Source organism: Chiloscyllium plagiosum, chromosome 2, assembly GCF_004010195.1.
Source record: "Chiloscyllium plagiosum isolate BGI_BamShark_2017 chromosome 2, ASM401019v2, whole genome shotgun sequence".
NCBI classification, from domain to species: domain Eukaryota; kingdom Metazoa; phylum Chordata; class Chondrichthyes; order Orectolobiformes; family Hemiscylliidae; genus Chiloscyllium; species Chiloscyllium plagiosum.
In genome coordinates, this window is record NC_057711.1 from 27762586 (window position 1) to 27781203 (window position 18618).

Consider the following 18618-nt stretch of genomic DNA (forward strand, 5'->3'; position numbering starts at 1 on the left):
AACGTCGATTCTCCTGTTCCCTGGATGCTGCCTGACCTGCTGCGCTTTTCCAGCAACACATTTTCAGCTCTGATCTCCAGCATCTGCAGACCTCACTTTCTCCTCATTAATTAATACATATTGCATTATTAAAAATGTACTTGTGTTAAAGTGAGTGAGATTTTCCATGGCAAGTATTGTGTGTATGTACTGCTCAAGTATAGTATCTTGATACAATCTAATACATTTCAATTGTGAGGCAGACAGTAAAAGTCATTCTGAAAACAGAGTATCAACTGTTTTCGACCACATGGTTACAGGAAATCAATCACATTCATGTCTGTATATGTCTGGAACAGAACGTCACTACCTTCTCCACTGATAGACATGTGCCTTGCACTGTCCTGCTCCAGCACTTGGTTCCCTGTGAAGTCTGTTCATTGCCCTGCTGTCACACTCGGCTCAGCATTCACCATGAGCTTGGCTCTGTAAAACCTACGAACACTTGAAGCTCAAAAGGATTAGCAAAAGAAAACATTTTTGTTTCCGTTCTACAGTTGTCAATATTGAGCAATTCCAAAATATTATATGGTAGGTCTAATTATTCCTCCCCATCAGTTTCATGGTGATCATGACCTACTGCACACTATATCTGATATGCTTTTAGTTCAGTGCAAACATCTCTTAAGAAATGATGTACTCTATGGATAGGTAGGTGTTGAGAATATATACTAAACTTTCAAAGCAAGTACTTCACTTTGAGAGCGCTATCATATGGAGAATAATCTGGAATTTGTGTTCCACTATATTTTAACTGTGTCCTCTTTTGCTACGTAACAAATGGTTCTACGCAACCTGTTCCCATCACAGACTTAATAGGCTCAATGGCCTTGTTCAATGCAACACTTTATATGTCAAGCAATAGTAATTTGATCGTCATATATCTGAACCAAAGTCAGAATTGTTGGTTGACACCTGTTAGATCATGTGTTCATGTTTGCAAAATTTGTGCTAATGACATTCTAAGAAGTTCAACAAATTAGCATCTTGTGTTAAGCCTCCTGATAGACAATGTTGCGCATTTATTGTTTGTCTGAATAAAGAACTGGCATAAAAATATCGGTTGTGCACAATTGCTACTATATAAAAGCTTAACCTTTTCATTACTGAAAAACAAACCAGCTTGCAGATTGATCTCTGTGTAGTATCCCACTGCTGTTTGGCTCATGGGTGGGTGGCTGCGGTCATATTGTATTGTACCTCTGCCAATTGTTTCTTCACCATCCTGTAAATCTTTTAGGAGAAATTGAGCAACATGCACATTATACATGGTGTGGTGAGGCAGAGCTTTAAACACTACTTCGATAATCATAGACACATGCTTTGCTGAGTAAACTCTCATTTTAATTCCACTTTTGATTCAGAGTTTTGTCAAATTTATTCAGAACTGAAATGGATTGTGCACAGTTTGTGGAAGGTTTTTTTGTGATGGGGTAAAAGAGCACTCTATTGTAGCACTCTATCTCACTCATGATGGTAATACTGAGTAAAAAAAAAATGTCTGTCTTGTCTGTAGTATTGGCTTCTGCCAGGCAGAATTGACAACAGGCTATGTGGAATAGAAATTTGGAAATTATTTTGCATTCATCTACACTCTGAATATACTCAAATTCTAGATCCAATAATCAAGACAAGTGATTTGCATTTTCTTTGGAAAGTCAATCCCAAATTATGACCCTCAGAGTCTCACTCTCAATCTTGAAAGTTGTTGTCTTGGAAATTATAGTCACCGTGACTCATGATCTTGCCAATCACATTTTAGCACAATTGATTTGGAAGTCGTTTTGAATGATAAATCGTTAATACATACTTGGCAAGGGAATTTGAGCCCTAAATATTCCCATTTTAAGTTTTGTTCTTATTTGCATGATACTGAATCAATTACAATAACACATGGGATTTAAAAGAATTTTGTTGATTCTGATACTTGGGCAAATCAGAATTAATGAATTATACAGGTATTACATTATTGTACTGTCATTTGTATTCTAGCTGTTTGTGATGCAACTTTGCATGGAACTACAAAAAGTCAGAGTCTCCTCCTATCTTATGGAGATACAAATAACATAATTATTTATATATTGAATATCATCACTGAAGCTAAAAGCACCAGATCAATGATTACTTCTTGGCTTAAAAAAGCCCAGTCATTTTATGCAGTAAAGTTTAGCAAAAGTATTTGTGCTTTCCCAACATAAATGGCTGAACGAGCAAGATTACAGCAGTATAATCATTCGAACATGCTGTTTAAGAGGCCGTGAAGGATTTATTGCAATGTAAACATGTCTATGCTGCGGATAAGGATGTTTTAGACTAAACCAAAGAAAAGTTCCTGAACGAAGTCTGAAATGTAATTCTATATTTATCTGTGGTGTTTATTTCCAGCCATAATAATAGGTTCTCATTTTGTTCTTCTAAATTGGCCTTTTGTTTTCTCAGAAAATGTAAACATAATGGTTGCATATATATATAAAGCACATTGTACATATCTTTCAGGAATTCAAGAATTTCCAGAAAATATCAAAAACTGCAAGGTCCTATCTGTGGTTGAGGCCAGTGTAAACCCTATTTCAAAGTAAGTTTCCGCCAACCTTTCTTGACTTCGTTCATTTATGATCAATCATGAATTTCCATGTACACAATGATGTTATCTATTTTGATGCTGTGTGGAAGAGTGATAGAGGTAAAGTGGTTTGTTTTCCAGACTTTTGACCATTAATCACAACACTTGCGCAATTAGAATATGCTGTATTGCCTTGAATTCTATTCAAGAGAGTCCTTTCTTCACAGAAGTTAATGTTGTATTGGATGTATTGGCAAAAAAGCAAGATTTGTTTACTTTTATCGTGACTTGGTTATATTGTTGGCATCATTGGTAAAATGATAATACAAAAATGGATTTGAAGAATAGTTTTCGTCACCAAGATTGCCAGAGAATATTATAGTGGAACAATAAAGAGGAAAGTGCCTCTCTGGATGTTCACAGCATCTCTGCTTATCTTGCCTCTGTGTTTTACTGGCTCATTCAAAACTTAAAGGCTCACGGAAATTCTGTGAGCATCCAAGTAGCCACAAAATCCTCAAGTAACAGGAAAGTAGTCCTGAGGTGGACCCTGCTCCAATGCATGTGATAAGTGTCTGTTCTCGCATGGAGACTAACTTGTTGCACCATGACAGTGAAAAGTAGCAGTGTGCTCTGAAATGCAGTATGGCAGTTAGAGATGGGGCACACTGATGTGATGAAGTTAGAATGTGGCTGATGCCAGCCTCTCTGGATGGAGACCAATATACCGACCACTGCAGCAGACAGCTGGAACTGACAACCGGAAGCAGAAGATTCAAACCACTATAAATGCCGGAGGAAACATCACAGAAGCGCTCCACAGGAGGCTCCCAAGCACGGAGGATGTCACCTAGACAGGGGATGAAACGTCTGCAACACAAATTCCCAGCTCGGCGAACAGAACTACAACATCTCTGGATGGAGTTTGCTGGTGGTCACTGCCCAGGGAGTATGCCTAGAGGTGCTGTTCAAGAGGGACCGCTGGAAGTCCAAGTGGTGAGCTGGAGCTGCCAGGTAACCACTCAGGCCTTCATGTTTGGAGTTGTCATCGTCTAGTCTCTCTGGTGAATGGGAGAAGAGCAAACTGCATGTGAATGAGACGAGTATAAGTAATAATACGTAAATGGCTCTCTTGCTAATCACTAGAGAGACTCTCTACTTGAACCTTGGGCAGAAAGTCTGACTTCATTTTTTTCAACATCGAGAATTGCATTTTCCAAACTTGCTATGTTTTCCCAACTAATTTGTCATTGCCCACTTTGTCCAGGGGGCTGGGAAATTTCGGCATAATGTACAAGTTCGCATTGTCGAGGGAAATGTGATAATACTACTTTGCTTTATATTCATTTTTAAAAGTAGTTAATGGAAATGAATATGTAGGTGCAGGGTAATTATCAAAGAGTTATAAATCAATAAGGCATCGGATACAATATCCTGGTTGGATCTTGATATTGTACTTTAGAAAAGATGTTATAGTCTCCACTAGACTGCATGAAAAACTTGCTAGAATTCCCCATGTTGCAGATGTTACTCAATACATGAGACTCCAACATCAATGGCAGTGTCAACAAGAATTAAAATTTTAACTGCTGAATGATTTAATAAAGAGGACATTGGTTAAGATAGTTGTGAAAAAAGTCAGCACAGAGGAGAAGAGTCTGAAAGAGTGATGGAAGTGGCTTTAATTGTAATGTTCAAGGCTGAATCAGATATACAATTAAAATGGAAGAGATTAGAGCTATTAGAGAGGGTCTGCATGTATGGGTTGGGGGTGGGTGGTGGGGAAAAGGGCTGGGCTTGGGGTTACTTGCACAGTTCATTCAAAGCCAACACTCATAATGGAAGAAATGGCTTTGTTTTGTAATTTCTTTTAATAATTCAAAGGAATTGTAACTTGGAAAAAAGAAAAATAGCTCACTGTTTCATGCATATGGTCACAGTCTGGATGCTACATAAACTGTTAAAAGTTAAGAGGAGATGGTGAAAGCTGTGCTTACAATATTTAGTCTTTCAAATTTGCAAATTATTCTGTGGAACTGGAGAGTAGCCAGCAGCATCCCTTTAATCAAGGAGGGAAAGATTGATGCTGTAAGTATAGACCAGTGCACTTAGCATTAGTTATGGGCACGTAACTACACACACTATAATTCAAGTTAAATTTAATGAGCATTTAGACATGGTTGGGTTAATCAAGGAAAACTGACAAAGATTTGATAAAGACAAATGTTATTTGATACGTGTGATTCTTCTTTCAAGAAAGAGATTAAGTAGCTAAGGGGACCACAGCTAATGTACTCTTTACAATGTCATCTCAAATGAACTACTTAGAAAAATAATAAGCTATCCTGGAGGAAATGCTGCATGTAAAATTGTATGGATTAGAAAGAGGGTAAATAAATGTTCTTCATTTATGGAAGGGTTGGAAATGATAATGTTAGGAATTGACTTTTTGTGCATTTATGAATATATATATATATTTAAAAAAATCATTTTGTTTGGACCAAAGTGCAACCTTAAAACTTGCTGACAGACTAAAGATGCAGGTTTGACAAATAACCATTTTAAAAGGCTCAAATGATTCACTCAGTTAGAGAAGTCAACTGATGGATCGTGTGCGCAATTTAATACAGATAAGTGTGAGCAATGTTCTTTTGGGGCTCAATGAAGAGCAGGTATATCAATGAGGGATGTGCATTTGCCTAACTTAGTCCATGACCTCAGAAAATCCCAAAGTGCTTCTCAGCGACTTAAGCACTTGTCTGAAGTGTCATCACTATAGTAGCATGGCTGCCCATTTGCATTCAAGCAGTTTACAAGCAGCAATATGATAAACAAAAGATATGCCTATGGTTTTTGAAGGCCAGTTACCTGAGCCCCAGGATATGGTTGCCATAGTTTTTGAGGGAAGTTTCCTAGCTGTTTCATTAATGATCTTCCCTTCATCAGAATGTCACAAGAATGAGTGTCTGCTGATGATTGCAATTCAACAGTCTCGTGGTATTATTGCCAGACTGTTAAAGCAAAGGTTCTGCTAATGTTCTGGGGACCCAGGTTTGAATCCCACCATGGCACGTGGTGGAACTGAATTTAAAAAATTTTTTAAGTTCACAAGTCGAAGATGACCATGAATCCATTGTAGAACCCACCTGGTTCATTAACATTCCTTAGGGAAGGAAAAGGCATTTGTTACATGGTCTGGTCTACATGTGACTCCAGACCGACACCAATGTGGTTGACTCTTAACTGCCCTCTGGGGATGGGTAAGATGGGTACTTAAAGATGGGTAATAAATGCTGGCCTAGCCAGTGGCCTCATCCCATGAAGCAATTTTTTAAAATTGGTACTGTTCACATTTCCTTAGATATAGAACATTCCAGGTCTACATACTGCAAAAGCTGAACAGCATCCAGGTTTATGTTGATGAGGGATGAGCAACATTTGCAACACACACATGCCTGGCAATGGTCATGCAAGTAGAATAATCTAGCCACCACTCCTTGATGTTAACATTGCTGAATCCTGACCATCAACATTCTGGGGGTCATCATTGACCAGAAATGGAACCACTGGTTATTCAAGTTCAAAGAGAAGTTTAGAGGCTGGGTATTTAGTGGAGATTGAGTTGCAGGACTCACCTTACAACTCCCCAAAACCTTTCCACTACCTTGACTTGCTGGGCAATGGAAATACTTTTCTACTTGTCTAGACCAGTGCAGCTTTAATAACATCCAATAGTTACTCTGTGGCACAATCGTTCACTTGGTACACCACCTAACTCTCTCTTCGCTGTTGACACACAATGGCAGTGCATACCACCTGCTGCAGCATGTCAAGACTCTTTACACAACAGCTAATGAAACTAGAAACTTAGACCCCACAGAAAGATGGGGGCAGCAGGAGCATGAAACAACACCCCCTGCAGTTTCTTCACAATCTATTGATCTCCTTTCATTACCATGGCACTGAAATCCTGAAAATCTCTGGGAGACCATTTACCATTTTGCTGCAGTGGCTCAAAAGATGACTTTGAGGGCAGTTGGGAATGTACAGTGAGCACTGGCCTTACCAACAATGCTTAGATAGATACATAGAAAACAGCAGTACATGTAGGCCTTTCAGCCCTTTGAGCCTGCTCTGTCATTCCTTCTGATGATGACTAATCATCAACTCCGTAGTCTCTTCCTGCTTTTTCCCAGTATCCTTCGATCTCATTTGCCCCAAGTGTTCATTCCTGCATCTCCTTGATATCAAACAATGCTTTGGCTCAATTACTGTCTGTGCTGGTGGACTGGAGAAATTTTTCCTCATCGCAGTCCTAAATGGTTTGCCCCATATCCTTAGACCGTGACCCCTGGTTCTGGATTCTCCTGTCATCAGGAACATCCTATAGTAACCCTGTCTCGACCTGTTGGAGTTTTATCGATTTCTGAGATTCTACCCCCCCCCCCCCATTCTTCAGAACTCTAGTGAATACAATCGTAACCAATTTAATCTCTCCTCCTATGTCAGTCCTGCCATCCCCCAAATCAGCCTGGTAAACCTTTGCTACACTCACTCTATATCAAGAACATTCTTCCTCAGAAAAGGAGACCCAAGATGCACACAATACACCAGGTATAGTCTCACCAAAGCCCTGTACAATTGCAGCAAGACATCCCTGCTCCTGTACATGAATCCCCTCACTATGAAGGCTAACATACCGTTTGCCTTCTTGACCATCTGCTGCACCTGCATGCTTACCCTCAGTGAGTGGCATACAAGGACGCCCAGTTCTTGTTACACATTGCCCTCTTTCAGTTTATATCCATTCAGATGATAATCTGTATTCCTGTTTTTGCTCCCAAAGTAGATAACCTCACGCTTATCCACATGATGCTGCACCTACCATGCATTTTCCCACTTGGCTTGTCCAAATCTCATTGAAGCACTCTGCATCCTCCTCACAGCTCACACTCCCACCCAGTTTTGTGCCACCTGTAGCCTTGGAGATATTACACTTAGTTACCTCATCTAAATCATTAATACATATATTGTAAACTGCTAGGGTCTTAGCATTGAACCCTGAAGTACCTCAATAGTCATTGCCTGATGTTCAGAAAATCTCTCTTTCTTGTCTACCAAGCAGTTTTCTTTCAATTTCAATGCATTACCCCCACCCCATTCATGTGATTCAATTTTACACATTAATTTCTGTGTTACTTTATTGAAAGATCTCATGGATGCGTCACCTTTATAAAAGAAGGAGGAGTCTGTTTTAGCCGCATTTGTTGAGGAATTAATACTAAGCAGTGTACTGGGGAAAATCTTGTTTAAAAACTTGTGCAAGACTTAATCAGGGGGTCAAAGCAGTCAGGAAAGTAGATTTGAGACTGCTATCTGACCAGCATTATTTTATCAATGGGCAAGGATCAAAGGGCTGAATGGCCTATTCCTGATTGATATGTTTGTAAGAGATTCAATGAAGAATTTTTGATATAATGTAAGACTATATTCTCTGGATTGAACCCAGTGAGAAAGGGCTCAATAATTTAATATGCTAAACTGTGGAGAAATTTCCTCAGGGGTAGAGTTGTTGGAACACAGCATGCTATAGTAAAGGGTGTGGTTCACACAGAACCCATTGCTGCATTCATAGAATCCCTACAGTGTGGAAGGAGGCCATTCAGCCCATTGAGTCCACATCAACCCACCGAGGGTTCCACCCAGATCCAGCCACCTACCCTATCCCTGTAACCCTGCATTAACCACAGCCAAGCCACTTAACCTGCACATCTTCAGACTGTGGGTGGAAACTGGAGATTTAGATGGAGACCCATGCAAACATGGGGAGAATGTGCCAACTCCACAGATAGTCACCCAAGGCTGAAATTGAATCTAGACCCCTGGCACTGAGGCAGCAGTCCTAACCACTGAGCCAGCAGTGACCCTCATTGTTTAAAGAAAATTGAAGAAATATTTGAGAAATAAGGAAATGACCGGACAGTCATTTGAGTGGCTTGATCACGTTACTAGATTTAGATTAGTGAATGTGAAACAAATGACTGTTCTAATCCATTCATGGCCCATACAAGTATATTTTGAATTGAGAAAATGACAAGTAGCTCACCCAAATGGCTGTCTTATTTTTACGTCTAACAGGGTCTGATGTTCTTTGATCAATGTTTAATGGAACTCTCTTTCCTAATATTTTAAATGAATTGGAATTCACTTCACTTCGTCATTAATGGCTATTTACAAAATGGGAAGGTCTTTGGTAAGGGGGGAGAAAATAGGATTCAGCAAACTTTATTTGAGTGGTGTTGCAGTATGGTCTGTGGAGAACAATCAATTTCATCCAAGATGTGCAGGTTAATTGGATAAGCCTTGCTAAATTACCCACAGAGTCCGGTGATGTGCAGGCTTGGTGGATTAGCCGTGGGAAATGTGGGGTTACAGGAATAGAGTAGCAGGATGGGCCTAGGTGCTCTTCGGAAGGTTGGTGTGGACTTGATGGGCTGAATGGCCTGTTTCCACACTGTGGAGATTCTATGATCATGTTGTGAAGTGAAGCAGGACATGTTTTAATGTAACTCCATATCCTGTCTTTGTAAACTAAATAACCTGACGTGGAATTCCTGCCTTGGGTTGCTTTAAACGGCCTAACTTCATGGCTCAGTGACCCAGAACTTGGAATGATTCTTACTGATTTTTGGCAGAAATCCTCCTTTCTTGTCTTAAGAACAACATTCATTCACCCGCTTTCGTCAGTAACACGGTTGAATTGAAACTTTGCTGCATCAAGCATTGACATGTTTCAGTGCCCATACTATTCTAAGTCAGATTCTGCCTGGTTTCAGATGAGATTTCAAACAGGATGAAATAACTCACCAACATTCCATCAAAATCAACTTCCAAGTCGGTAAACTCTGCCACCTGGAAGGTTAAGGACTGCAAAGGCATGGCAAGCTCCCCCGCTGAACCACATGCTGTCCTACATTGCCATTGCTAACTGTTGTTAGGTCCAAATCCTGAACTCTCCACCAAGAATGAGGTTCTGAGGCATGCTGTGATGCAACTGTGACCTTGCCAGCAGGTTGGAACTAGAGTAGCTTAGGATAGAGATATTTCTTGCATGTTTGTAGTGTAAATAAATACTGTTTGCAGAAAAAATACTGTCTCTAGGTCTGGCTTGAGCTGATCAGAAAAGTCAAAGCCACACCAAAACATTCTTTTCTTAATAACACCGGGTGTAGTACCATCCCTCTCACCCTATGCTAAGGACTGCAGCGGTCCAAGGTAACAACTCACTGTAACCTCTCAAGAGAAATATGGGATGAGCAGTAAATACTGGCCAAGTCAGCAGTTCCAACTTGCCTTGAAAGAGTTTGAGATAGGAAATAGAGTGGAACAATACCAGATATCTAATAGTGTTATCCCAGAACCTTAAGACAGAACATTAGAATTGAAGAAAGTATAGCTGCATTGTTTTTGTTTAATCATCATTTTTGTTGAAAAATGTTTGCATCAAATATAATCTAGTCTTGTATTAATATTTTAGAAACTTGCAACAGTATTGAACAGTTATCCATTTTCTTTCCCTTCCCTTCTAAGGCTTCCAGATGGCTTCACACAGTTACTAAACTTGACTCAACTTTACTTAAATGATGCCTTTTTGGATTTTTTGCCAGCAAACTTTGGAAGGTGAGCAATTTATTTTATTTCCAAATGCATAAAGTCTCAATAATGATGTAGTCACTTGTCATTAATTACTTGGAATCCATTGAAGCATTTCTTATTGAATTTTGTTCATTTAATGCTATAATATCTTCCTGTTCTCTCCTCTTACACTCTCTCATCTTTTTCCTCGCTTAAATGACATACCCTTTCAACAAAATAATGAATGCTCCTCTAGATCTCTGAAAGGCTTTTAGAGGGTGCTCATGAGTGACCTAGTTGATTACATCAGTTTATCCTCATGCGAGATAATGCATCATCTTCCTGTGGCATGCTTTCTAATTGATCCTTTCACTTTGAACAAGCACAGATTTTGTGACAACCAATGTATTTGTGTTACCGCAAGAAATCTATCAGACTTGAAGAAGCCTGAAATATTAGTCTGACAATGGAAGTTCAGAGGAAAAAAAACAAGACCTGTAAAGTAAAAGAAATGACATGAGGATGGAATTTGTGGTCTGCAATTTTTAAAAAATCTGTTACAGATCTGCAAAGTGCCCGATTGAAAGATGATACTCTGAGGCATACAGTATGGGGAGGCTCTTTGGCCCATCTGTTCTGTACTGTCAAAAATACACTGCTACCTATAGTAATCCCACTTCGCACACGAGGCCCATAGCCTTGAATGTTATGAAGTTTCTGTTGGTCATCCAAGTACTTGTTAAAGGTTGTGAGGTTTGCCACCTCAGCTACCATCCCAGGCAGTGCATTCTTGAGTACAATAAACCGAATAACTCCGGATGCTGGAAATCAGAAACAAAAACAGTATATACCTCAGCAAGTCTATGACGAGAAAGTGACCCTTCTTCTGAACTCATTGAGTCCGAGGACATCATTTACCCTCTGGGACAAAATCTTTTTCCTCAAATCCCTGTCAATGTCCTGCCTTTGACTTTAAAATTACATCCCCTTGTTATTCACCTTTGACTAAGGTGGAGCAGCTACTCCATGACTTTTCCTTTAGCTTCACTGGAACAGTTTGGATCAAGGACAGAGATGCCAGCATGAGAATAAAGTAGCAAATGAAGTTGACAGGCCATTGGAAGTTTGGGGTTAGCACAGCGTTCAACAGTTTCAGACTGTAAATATTGTTCTACCTGCACACCCCTCTGCATGTTTTTGTTTTCGATCATCAGCCCATTGTGTTTGTGCTGACTGAATGAACTAACCACCAATTCTGGTTGTATTCAAAACACCTGGATCTGTAACCTTGCTTCAGGTGCAGATCTAGGTTTGTTTTAAATGGATTGAGGATTTCCATCTCATCCACTGGGCAGTCAAATCTAGATACCCACCACCATATTCTTAGTGAGAGAGTTTTTCTTTATGCCCCGTATAATGCTTTTACCAATCGCTTTAACTCTGTACTCCCTGATAATTGACTATTCAATCTTTAGACCTGCAATTTCAAGCTCTGGCAACATTCTTTTAATTCTCCTCTGTACTGTTGCTACAGCAACTATATCCTTCCTCCTAATGTGGTGACTCGAACTGTACATGAAATTTCATCTATGGCCTCCTAATGTATATCTTGTATAGGTCCAACATTAAATCCTTGCTTTTGAATTTAATATCTTGACCAATAAAGAAAAGCACCCCAAATACCTTCTTTGTTTCCTTATCTATCTGCCCTTTAGGGTCCTGTGACGATGTTGTCCAATGTGTCTCACTTTCTCTATCCTTCTCAATTCCCTCCTTTTAACCTGCTATTTATTCTTGTGGTGAGGTTAAAAATGCATTACACTTGTCATGAATATTTAAATATGTTGAAGCTGTGTTCCTAAACAATGTACTTTTGATAATGGTTCTATCCAGGTGAGCTCTTGTTCACATACATGCAATATATTACATGTGTCTACAATGGTGTTCATTGTCTGCTATTCATTTTTAAGTAGCAAATGTGGGCAGCAAAATGGTGTGTGAGAGAAGTAGTGGCCCTCCACTTTAAAAATCTGCATCTTTTTGAATCTATGCTGTTATTTTTAACCTCTTACTCTCTATGTAATTTGCGCCAGAGTATAAAGCTGAGATCATACCAGACTGCACATCATCTTTTGACATGCTGTAAATTCGAGAAAAGATATGTTTTATTTAGTGGATTTAATGTGAATATCATTTTTACTTGAAGCTGTTCACATCAGCAGGCAGGTAGGGTTCACTGCCTTAATTCCAGAGTAGAAGAAGTTGTCTCACCAGAAATTTATTGCAAGTTGAACCCACACTTCTTAAAGCTCAGAAGAATAAGAAGGTGATCTCATTGAAACTTAAGGCTCTGAGTGGAATAAGCAGAACAGGTGCTAAAAGAATGTTGCTAAAAGAATGAACTTGGGAGCATAGTTTCATGACACAGGGTCTCCAATTTAAGATCTAGGTGTAGAATTGCTCCTTTCAAGTCTCATTAATCATTTGACTTCTGGTCATTGAATGTATTCAAGGTTGAGTTAGTCAGGGAGTTTTGGGTTGTGGACCCAGACGGAAATGGCAATAAGGAACAGTTAGATAAGCTATGATTTCTTTGTATGCTGACCAGACTTGATGGGTGAAATACCTTACTCCTGCTCCTATATCTTTTGTTCTTAGATTTTCAAGTTTGTAAAAAAACCATAATTATTTTGGCAGAAAAATGCTCAATGATATCTAATACTGGTAATTGTACTTCACCTTAAGATAGCATGTAATTCTTTACATACTGAATGCTTTTCATACCATCTTCAAATGAGGAACAAACGCAGAAGGTACCGAAAATAACTGAGCATGTCTGGCAGCATTGGTGGAGAGAGAATCAGTTAATACTGAGAATCCAGTGCGATTCTTCAGAACAGTCGTACTTGACTCGAAACATTAATTCTGCTTCACTCACCACGGATGCAGTCAGACCTGCTGAGTTTCTCCTCCAGTATTTTCTGTGTTTGTTTCAGATTTCCAGCATGCACAGTAATTTGTTTTACCTCTTTAAATGAAGTGTTCACTTTTTTGTAGTGTAATGTATGAATAAAAATGACTTGAAAAATTAAAATTGAACTGAACCTTGGAATTGTTGTTTCCTTCCTGATTTTTTTAAGTATCTCTCTGAATGTTGTCATATTGTGAATTGAAACATTTCCAGATGAATAATGGACACAAGTGATCCCAAGAAATATATGGTATAAACACTATATTTTTATATTTAATACTTCATTTAAATACCCAGGTAAAGATACATATGAATGTTCATCTGTTTAAACATTGCCTAATTGCATTGAGAGTCTCATCTGACAATGAGTGGACAGCAGCTTACATAATCTACTCATAGCAAATGCGGACTATAATAATCTACCTCGGCATATTTTATTTTTATCTGCATAATGAACCTGTCAGGAGCTGGCTTTTACTTGATGGCATATGCAGATGGCTGACAGTACATGGCAGTCAACATTGACTACTTATTGTCAAGTTCAACCAGAATATGAATTTTAATTAACAAGTTACTCATATTTAAAAGGCCATGTATTACTTGTATATTGTAGCTATAGCTGGCAGAGAAATCTCTTTAATGACGTACTATGGAAGTAATTCTTGTAATTTGAAGAGCATATTGTATAAATGTCTTTTTCAAGTTTTTGCTAAAATATTGATTAACCTGTATTCCATAAAACATTGGGAGAGTGTGCCAGTGACACACTCTCTCTCTCTCTCAATGTAATAAATTTTCCATTGAGCATACAACATCATATTGAAATATGACAAGGCAAGGGGGCTCTTTTGTTGAATATTTGAAATTCTCAATCTTTGCAGTGTGGGGTAAGTTCTTAGCACAGAGTGACGTTTTCTTCTTAAGTCACTGCTCCACAACTGTGTTTTGCTCACACATGGTGCATGTAATGCAATTAACACACTGGGGGCTTTTTGATTGAACTTGCAACCCCTTTAAGTCAGTTTCTCAGGCATCTCCTTTCTCAATTTGGATAGATACATCACATTCTTATTCGTGTGGCTTTGTACCTAGCTTAGGGTACAGTTAATCATCTTTTATTTCATTAACTTGACTCCAAATTTCTCCTCTCTTTCACATTCACATGGCCCCTCTGCCTTCTTTGGCCTCACTATCCTTTTGTTGTGATAGCCAGTGGACCAATAGCTCCTGATAGGTATTTCTTTTTTTCTCTCCACAAAATGAAAATGGGACTAATTTAGTTTGGGAAATCTGGTCAGCATGGACAACTTGTGCCGAAGGGTCTGTTTCCATGCTGTTTGACGCTGTGACTCTAAGATGCTTCTCTGCTGTGGTTGACAGGGCCCTTGACTATTCTCTTTCCCATACTTTTTCTCTCAGCCCTTCCTTTCTTCCTTGTGATCAGAAACAGAGCTGTCTTTGTTCTCGCTTCCTCTATAGCAGCTGCCGTATTCAATTCATAATACTTCGCTATTTCCTCAGCCAGTATAATGTTACCACCCTCCAGCTCTTCCTCCCAGCCCCTCCCTCTTTCTTTCAATATTTTGAAGATACTGTTCTTGTAGAATGCTCTTTCCCTTTTCAATTAGCCCCAACACCATCTTCTCTTCTTTGTAGCACTTCTTCGCACGAGGGAAGGAAATGTCTTTCCACTACCCGGGGCCTCAAATATTACTTCCAGGTGAAATAGCAATATATATAACATTTTTGACTATTTAGCATATTATATCTGTTGCTCAAGATGTGAGCTTCTCTGCACAGGGAGCCCAAACTTAGAATGTGTGAGTGAGTTTTGAGAAGATTTGTAGGTTTGCTTGCTGAGCTGGAAGGTTCGTTTTCGGACATTTTGTCACCATACTAGGTAACATCTTCAGTGAGCCTCCGAATGAAGCACTGGTGTCACCTGCTTGCTATTTATATGTTTGAGTTCCAACTCCATTGGCATTCCAACCAGAACTCTATCAACAGACACATTGACTTGAATCCCATCTACCACTCACTGAGAAAAGATCAGGAAATGACATTGTCATAGTAAATGAGATCACCACAGGAAATGACATCACCAACACAAGGAAACTCAAGCAGCTACACCACTAGTGCTTCGTTTGGAGGCTCACTGAAGATGTCACCTAGTATGGTGACAAAATGTCTGAAAACTATACTTGCAGCTCAGCAAGCAAACCTACATCCATAGAATGTGTGATTGTGATGGTGAGCATCTCTCTCCAATCTAGTGAACCTGAGCTTCCAATTAGTTACCATTTTAATTCCACTCCACACCTTTTGTCCTCTGCCTCCTACATTGCTTACTTAAGACCATTACATATTTATCATCATCCAATTCTACTGAAAACTTGTTGATCTGAAACTTTAACCTTTGTAGGTACTGCTTGACCTGCTGATCGCCACCCTTCCTCTGTTTCAGTACTTGAGCTTTTAAATGATTACTGAAAGGAATTTTAATAAAGTAATGTGCACTTGTGCTTGCCAAATATGACTATCAATGCGCAACCGGGGACGTGAAATTTAATCAGCTATCTTTGCTTTATTTTTACTGTTCCTTCTAATTATCTTTCATTCTTTCTTTGCTCTTTAAGAGGAGATCCTTGCTACAACTCTCTGTTCGTAACTCTTGGAATTAAATTTTCATTTGACCTTGTTTTCCTACTAAATGGATTTTGAATTTGGTTAAGGTATGGCTTTCTCAAGAGATTTTTGTCAATGCACTGTAAAGTGAAAACTTTAGACTACCATTAGGACTGAGGCCAAAGGAGAGCACCATAGTTCCAGTTTCACTGCTCCACAGGTTATAGTATAAAGTAAAAGGACTTTCTCCAGTCCTGCTGTGCTTTTCCAGCAACACATTTTCAGCTCTGATCTCCAGCATCTGCAGACCTCACTTTCTCCTCAGACTTTCTCCAGTAACCAAGCTGACTAGTTAAGTGCCTTGTCTGTATCAGATTTTAAACTAAAAGATCTATTATTGAGGTTTCTTAATGAATGCAATTATTGGTTTATTATCCAAACAAAATATTCAATAAAGAGACAGTAATTAGTTAACATGCATCATCAGTAATCTATCCCTCTAAATATTCCCATAACACACACCTCATTCAGGATAAATTTGATTTATCTGCAGAGAATGCTTTTCTGAGTAAAAACACTTTGGCCAGCAAGTTATTCTTCCGGGTAAAAAGAGTCTGTTGCCCTGATGTGCTAACATGTGTGATCGAGTCACTAGTCATGCACAGATGTCTCTGATTTCTTATACAGCTTCATAACCAACCTCAATCCCAAGTTGTTCTTTCAGTCACTCTTTCAAAAGAAATTATAGGTTTGATCCTGATTTGATGTAAAGGGTGTACTTTTCAGAAATGAGAAATATCAGCTGGCACTTTGTTTTTTCAAACTTTGTGCCAAATCAAGTGACTTGGAGCAGGCAGACATCCCACCAACTAAATAATATAAAAAAAGAACTACTCCAAGCTAGTCACTCTACAAAACAGCCCCAGCATGAGTGTATAGCAAAACAAACAATTATCAACAGTCATGTTGATAGGTCACAGAGGTCACGATCCCAACACCAATCACACTTTATTTACACATGGAGGGTCTTTGGCACTGATCCTGCTCCTGCAGAGCCTGCTCTGAGTTAACAGAACCTTTGACACTCCTGAACTTATCTTCAGCCAGGACTGCCTGTTTGGGCCAGACTAACAGCTCCAATCAGGGAACTGGTAGTCTTGAGGTCCACAATCACGACAACCCTCCTCTTCTTAGTCTAAAGAGGTAGATCGGTTCTCTGCATCTAGTCCTGGCTGCCAGGCATAACTTTTTCCCAACGTCTTGATTTTGAAAACCCCTGGATGGCCCTGGTGGAGTTCAACCAGTATCTGGCAGTGACCGTTGTTCAGGACAATCACACTTACTATCCAAAAAACATGTCAACCTGTACTGTAATCTGGTCTCTCTGGGTCCAGTAAGGTTTCAGTTTGTGGTTGTGGTGGCCCTTTGTTTTCCCCCATCACCACCAGCTGTTAGAATTTTGCCAGGACTGGATCTTTCTTTGTTCAAAGTCAGATAAGAATTCTGGGTAATCCAAGATGGAGGACAGGAAAAATTTCTGTCTGTAAGAGCTGCTCCTTTTTTTTTTGAGGTATTTTAGGTGTTGGAGGTGATTTCCTCAAATTCCAGGAGCAGCAATTAGTGTTGTATATGCTGTTGCATTGTTTTGGAACTTTGGGGAAAAAAAAAGTCAAAACAACAGTTTAAAAGGGAGAAGAGCAGACAAAGGAAGCACATAGTGAGGACAGTGCAGGAGAGAGAGAGAGAAAACCTGTACAGTTACCGCCTTTGCTGTTTGAATTCGTGTATCGCTGGACATCGGAGTGCATCTGGGAAAATTAACAAACCGTGAGTATCACAACTAATCTTGGAGGAACTGTTGGGCGAAGTTCACAACACAGAATCAGATAAGTTAATCGTTGTTTTAAGTCTGTCCAAGAGAAAGGCTGTATTAGTGAGTACAGTGGATTCTTTCTTGATGATATGTTTTTGGAGATAAGTCTCTTGATTAAACTTTAAATATAAGCCATAGCTCTTAATTTAACCTGGGGAAGTGTTTGTAGAGGAATAAGACAGTGTTATTTTCTGGGTCTGTAGATTGTGAAGGAGCAAAAATGGCCTTTGCAGTGATATGTACTACTTGTCAGATGTGGGAGTTTAAACAGAGTTTAAGGGTTACTGCAGATTATATCTGCCATAAATGCTGTTGGATGCGAATCTATCAGATCGAGTGGATCGGTTGGAGAGACAGATAGAAGCGATGAGGAATTTGCAACAGCAATAGTATGTGATGGATGGCAGTTATAGAAATGGGGGAAAATCTCTGATACAGTCACATAGATGGGTTAACTCCAGGAAGGGTGAGAGAGGTTGGCACCTAGTGCAGGAGTCTTTTGTGGATATACCCATTTCAAACAGGTATGCTGTTTTGGAAAATGTAGGGGGTGATGGATTCTCAGGGGAACGTAGCATGAACAGCCAAGTATCTGGCATTGAGACTGGCTTTTGTTCAAGAAGGGGTACGTCGGCTTCCAAGAGATCAATTGTGTTAGGGGATTCTGTAGTCCGAGGTATAGACAGACGTTTATGTGGCCAGCAGAGAAAAAAACAGAATGGTGAGTTGTTTCCCTGGTGTCAGGATCAAGGATGTCTCAGAGAGGGTGCAGAATGTTCTCACGGGGGAGAGGGGCCAGCAGGAGGTCATTGTCCACATTGGAACCAACGACATTGGAAGGGAAAAGGTTGAGACTCTGAAGGGAGATTACAGAGAATTAGGCAGGAATTTAAAAAGGAGGTCCTCAAGAGT

At 39.5% G+C, this 18618-nt stretch overlaps 1 protein-coding gene across 2 annotated transcripts in view; it reads left to right on the forward strand.

The window, feature by feature from the left end:
* Nucleotides 1-18618, forward strand: part of LOC122557914 (erbin-like) — a 183357-nt gene that overhangs the window by 107771 nt on the left and 56968 nt on the right. For both annotated transcript variants that reach the window (XM_043706137.1, XM_043706127.1), the window contains 2 exons: nt 2536-2614; nt 10193-10282. In XM_043706137.1, the coding sequence (XP_043562072.1) occupies nt 2536-2614; nt 10193-10282 (169 nt within the window). The remainder of the gene's footprint in view (nt 1-2535; nt 2615-10192; nt 10283-18618) is intronic.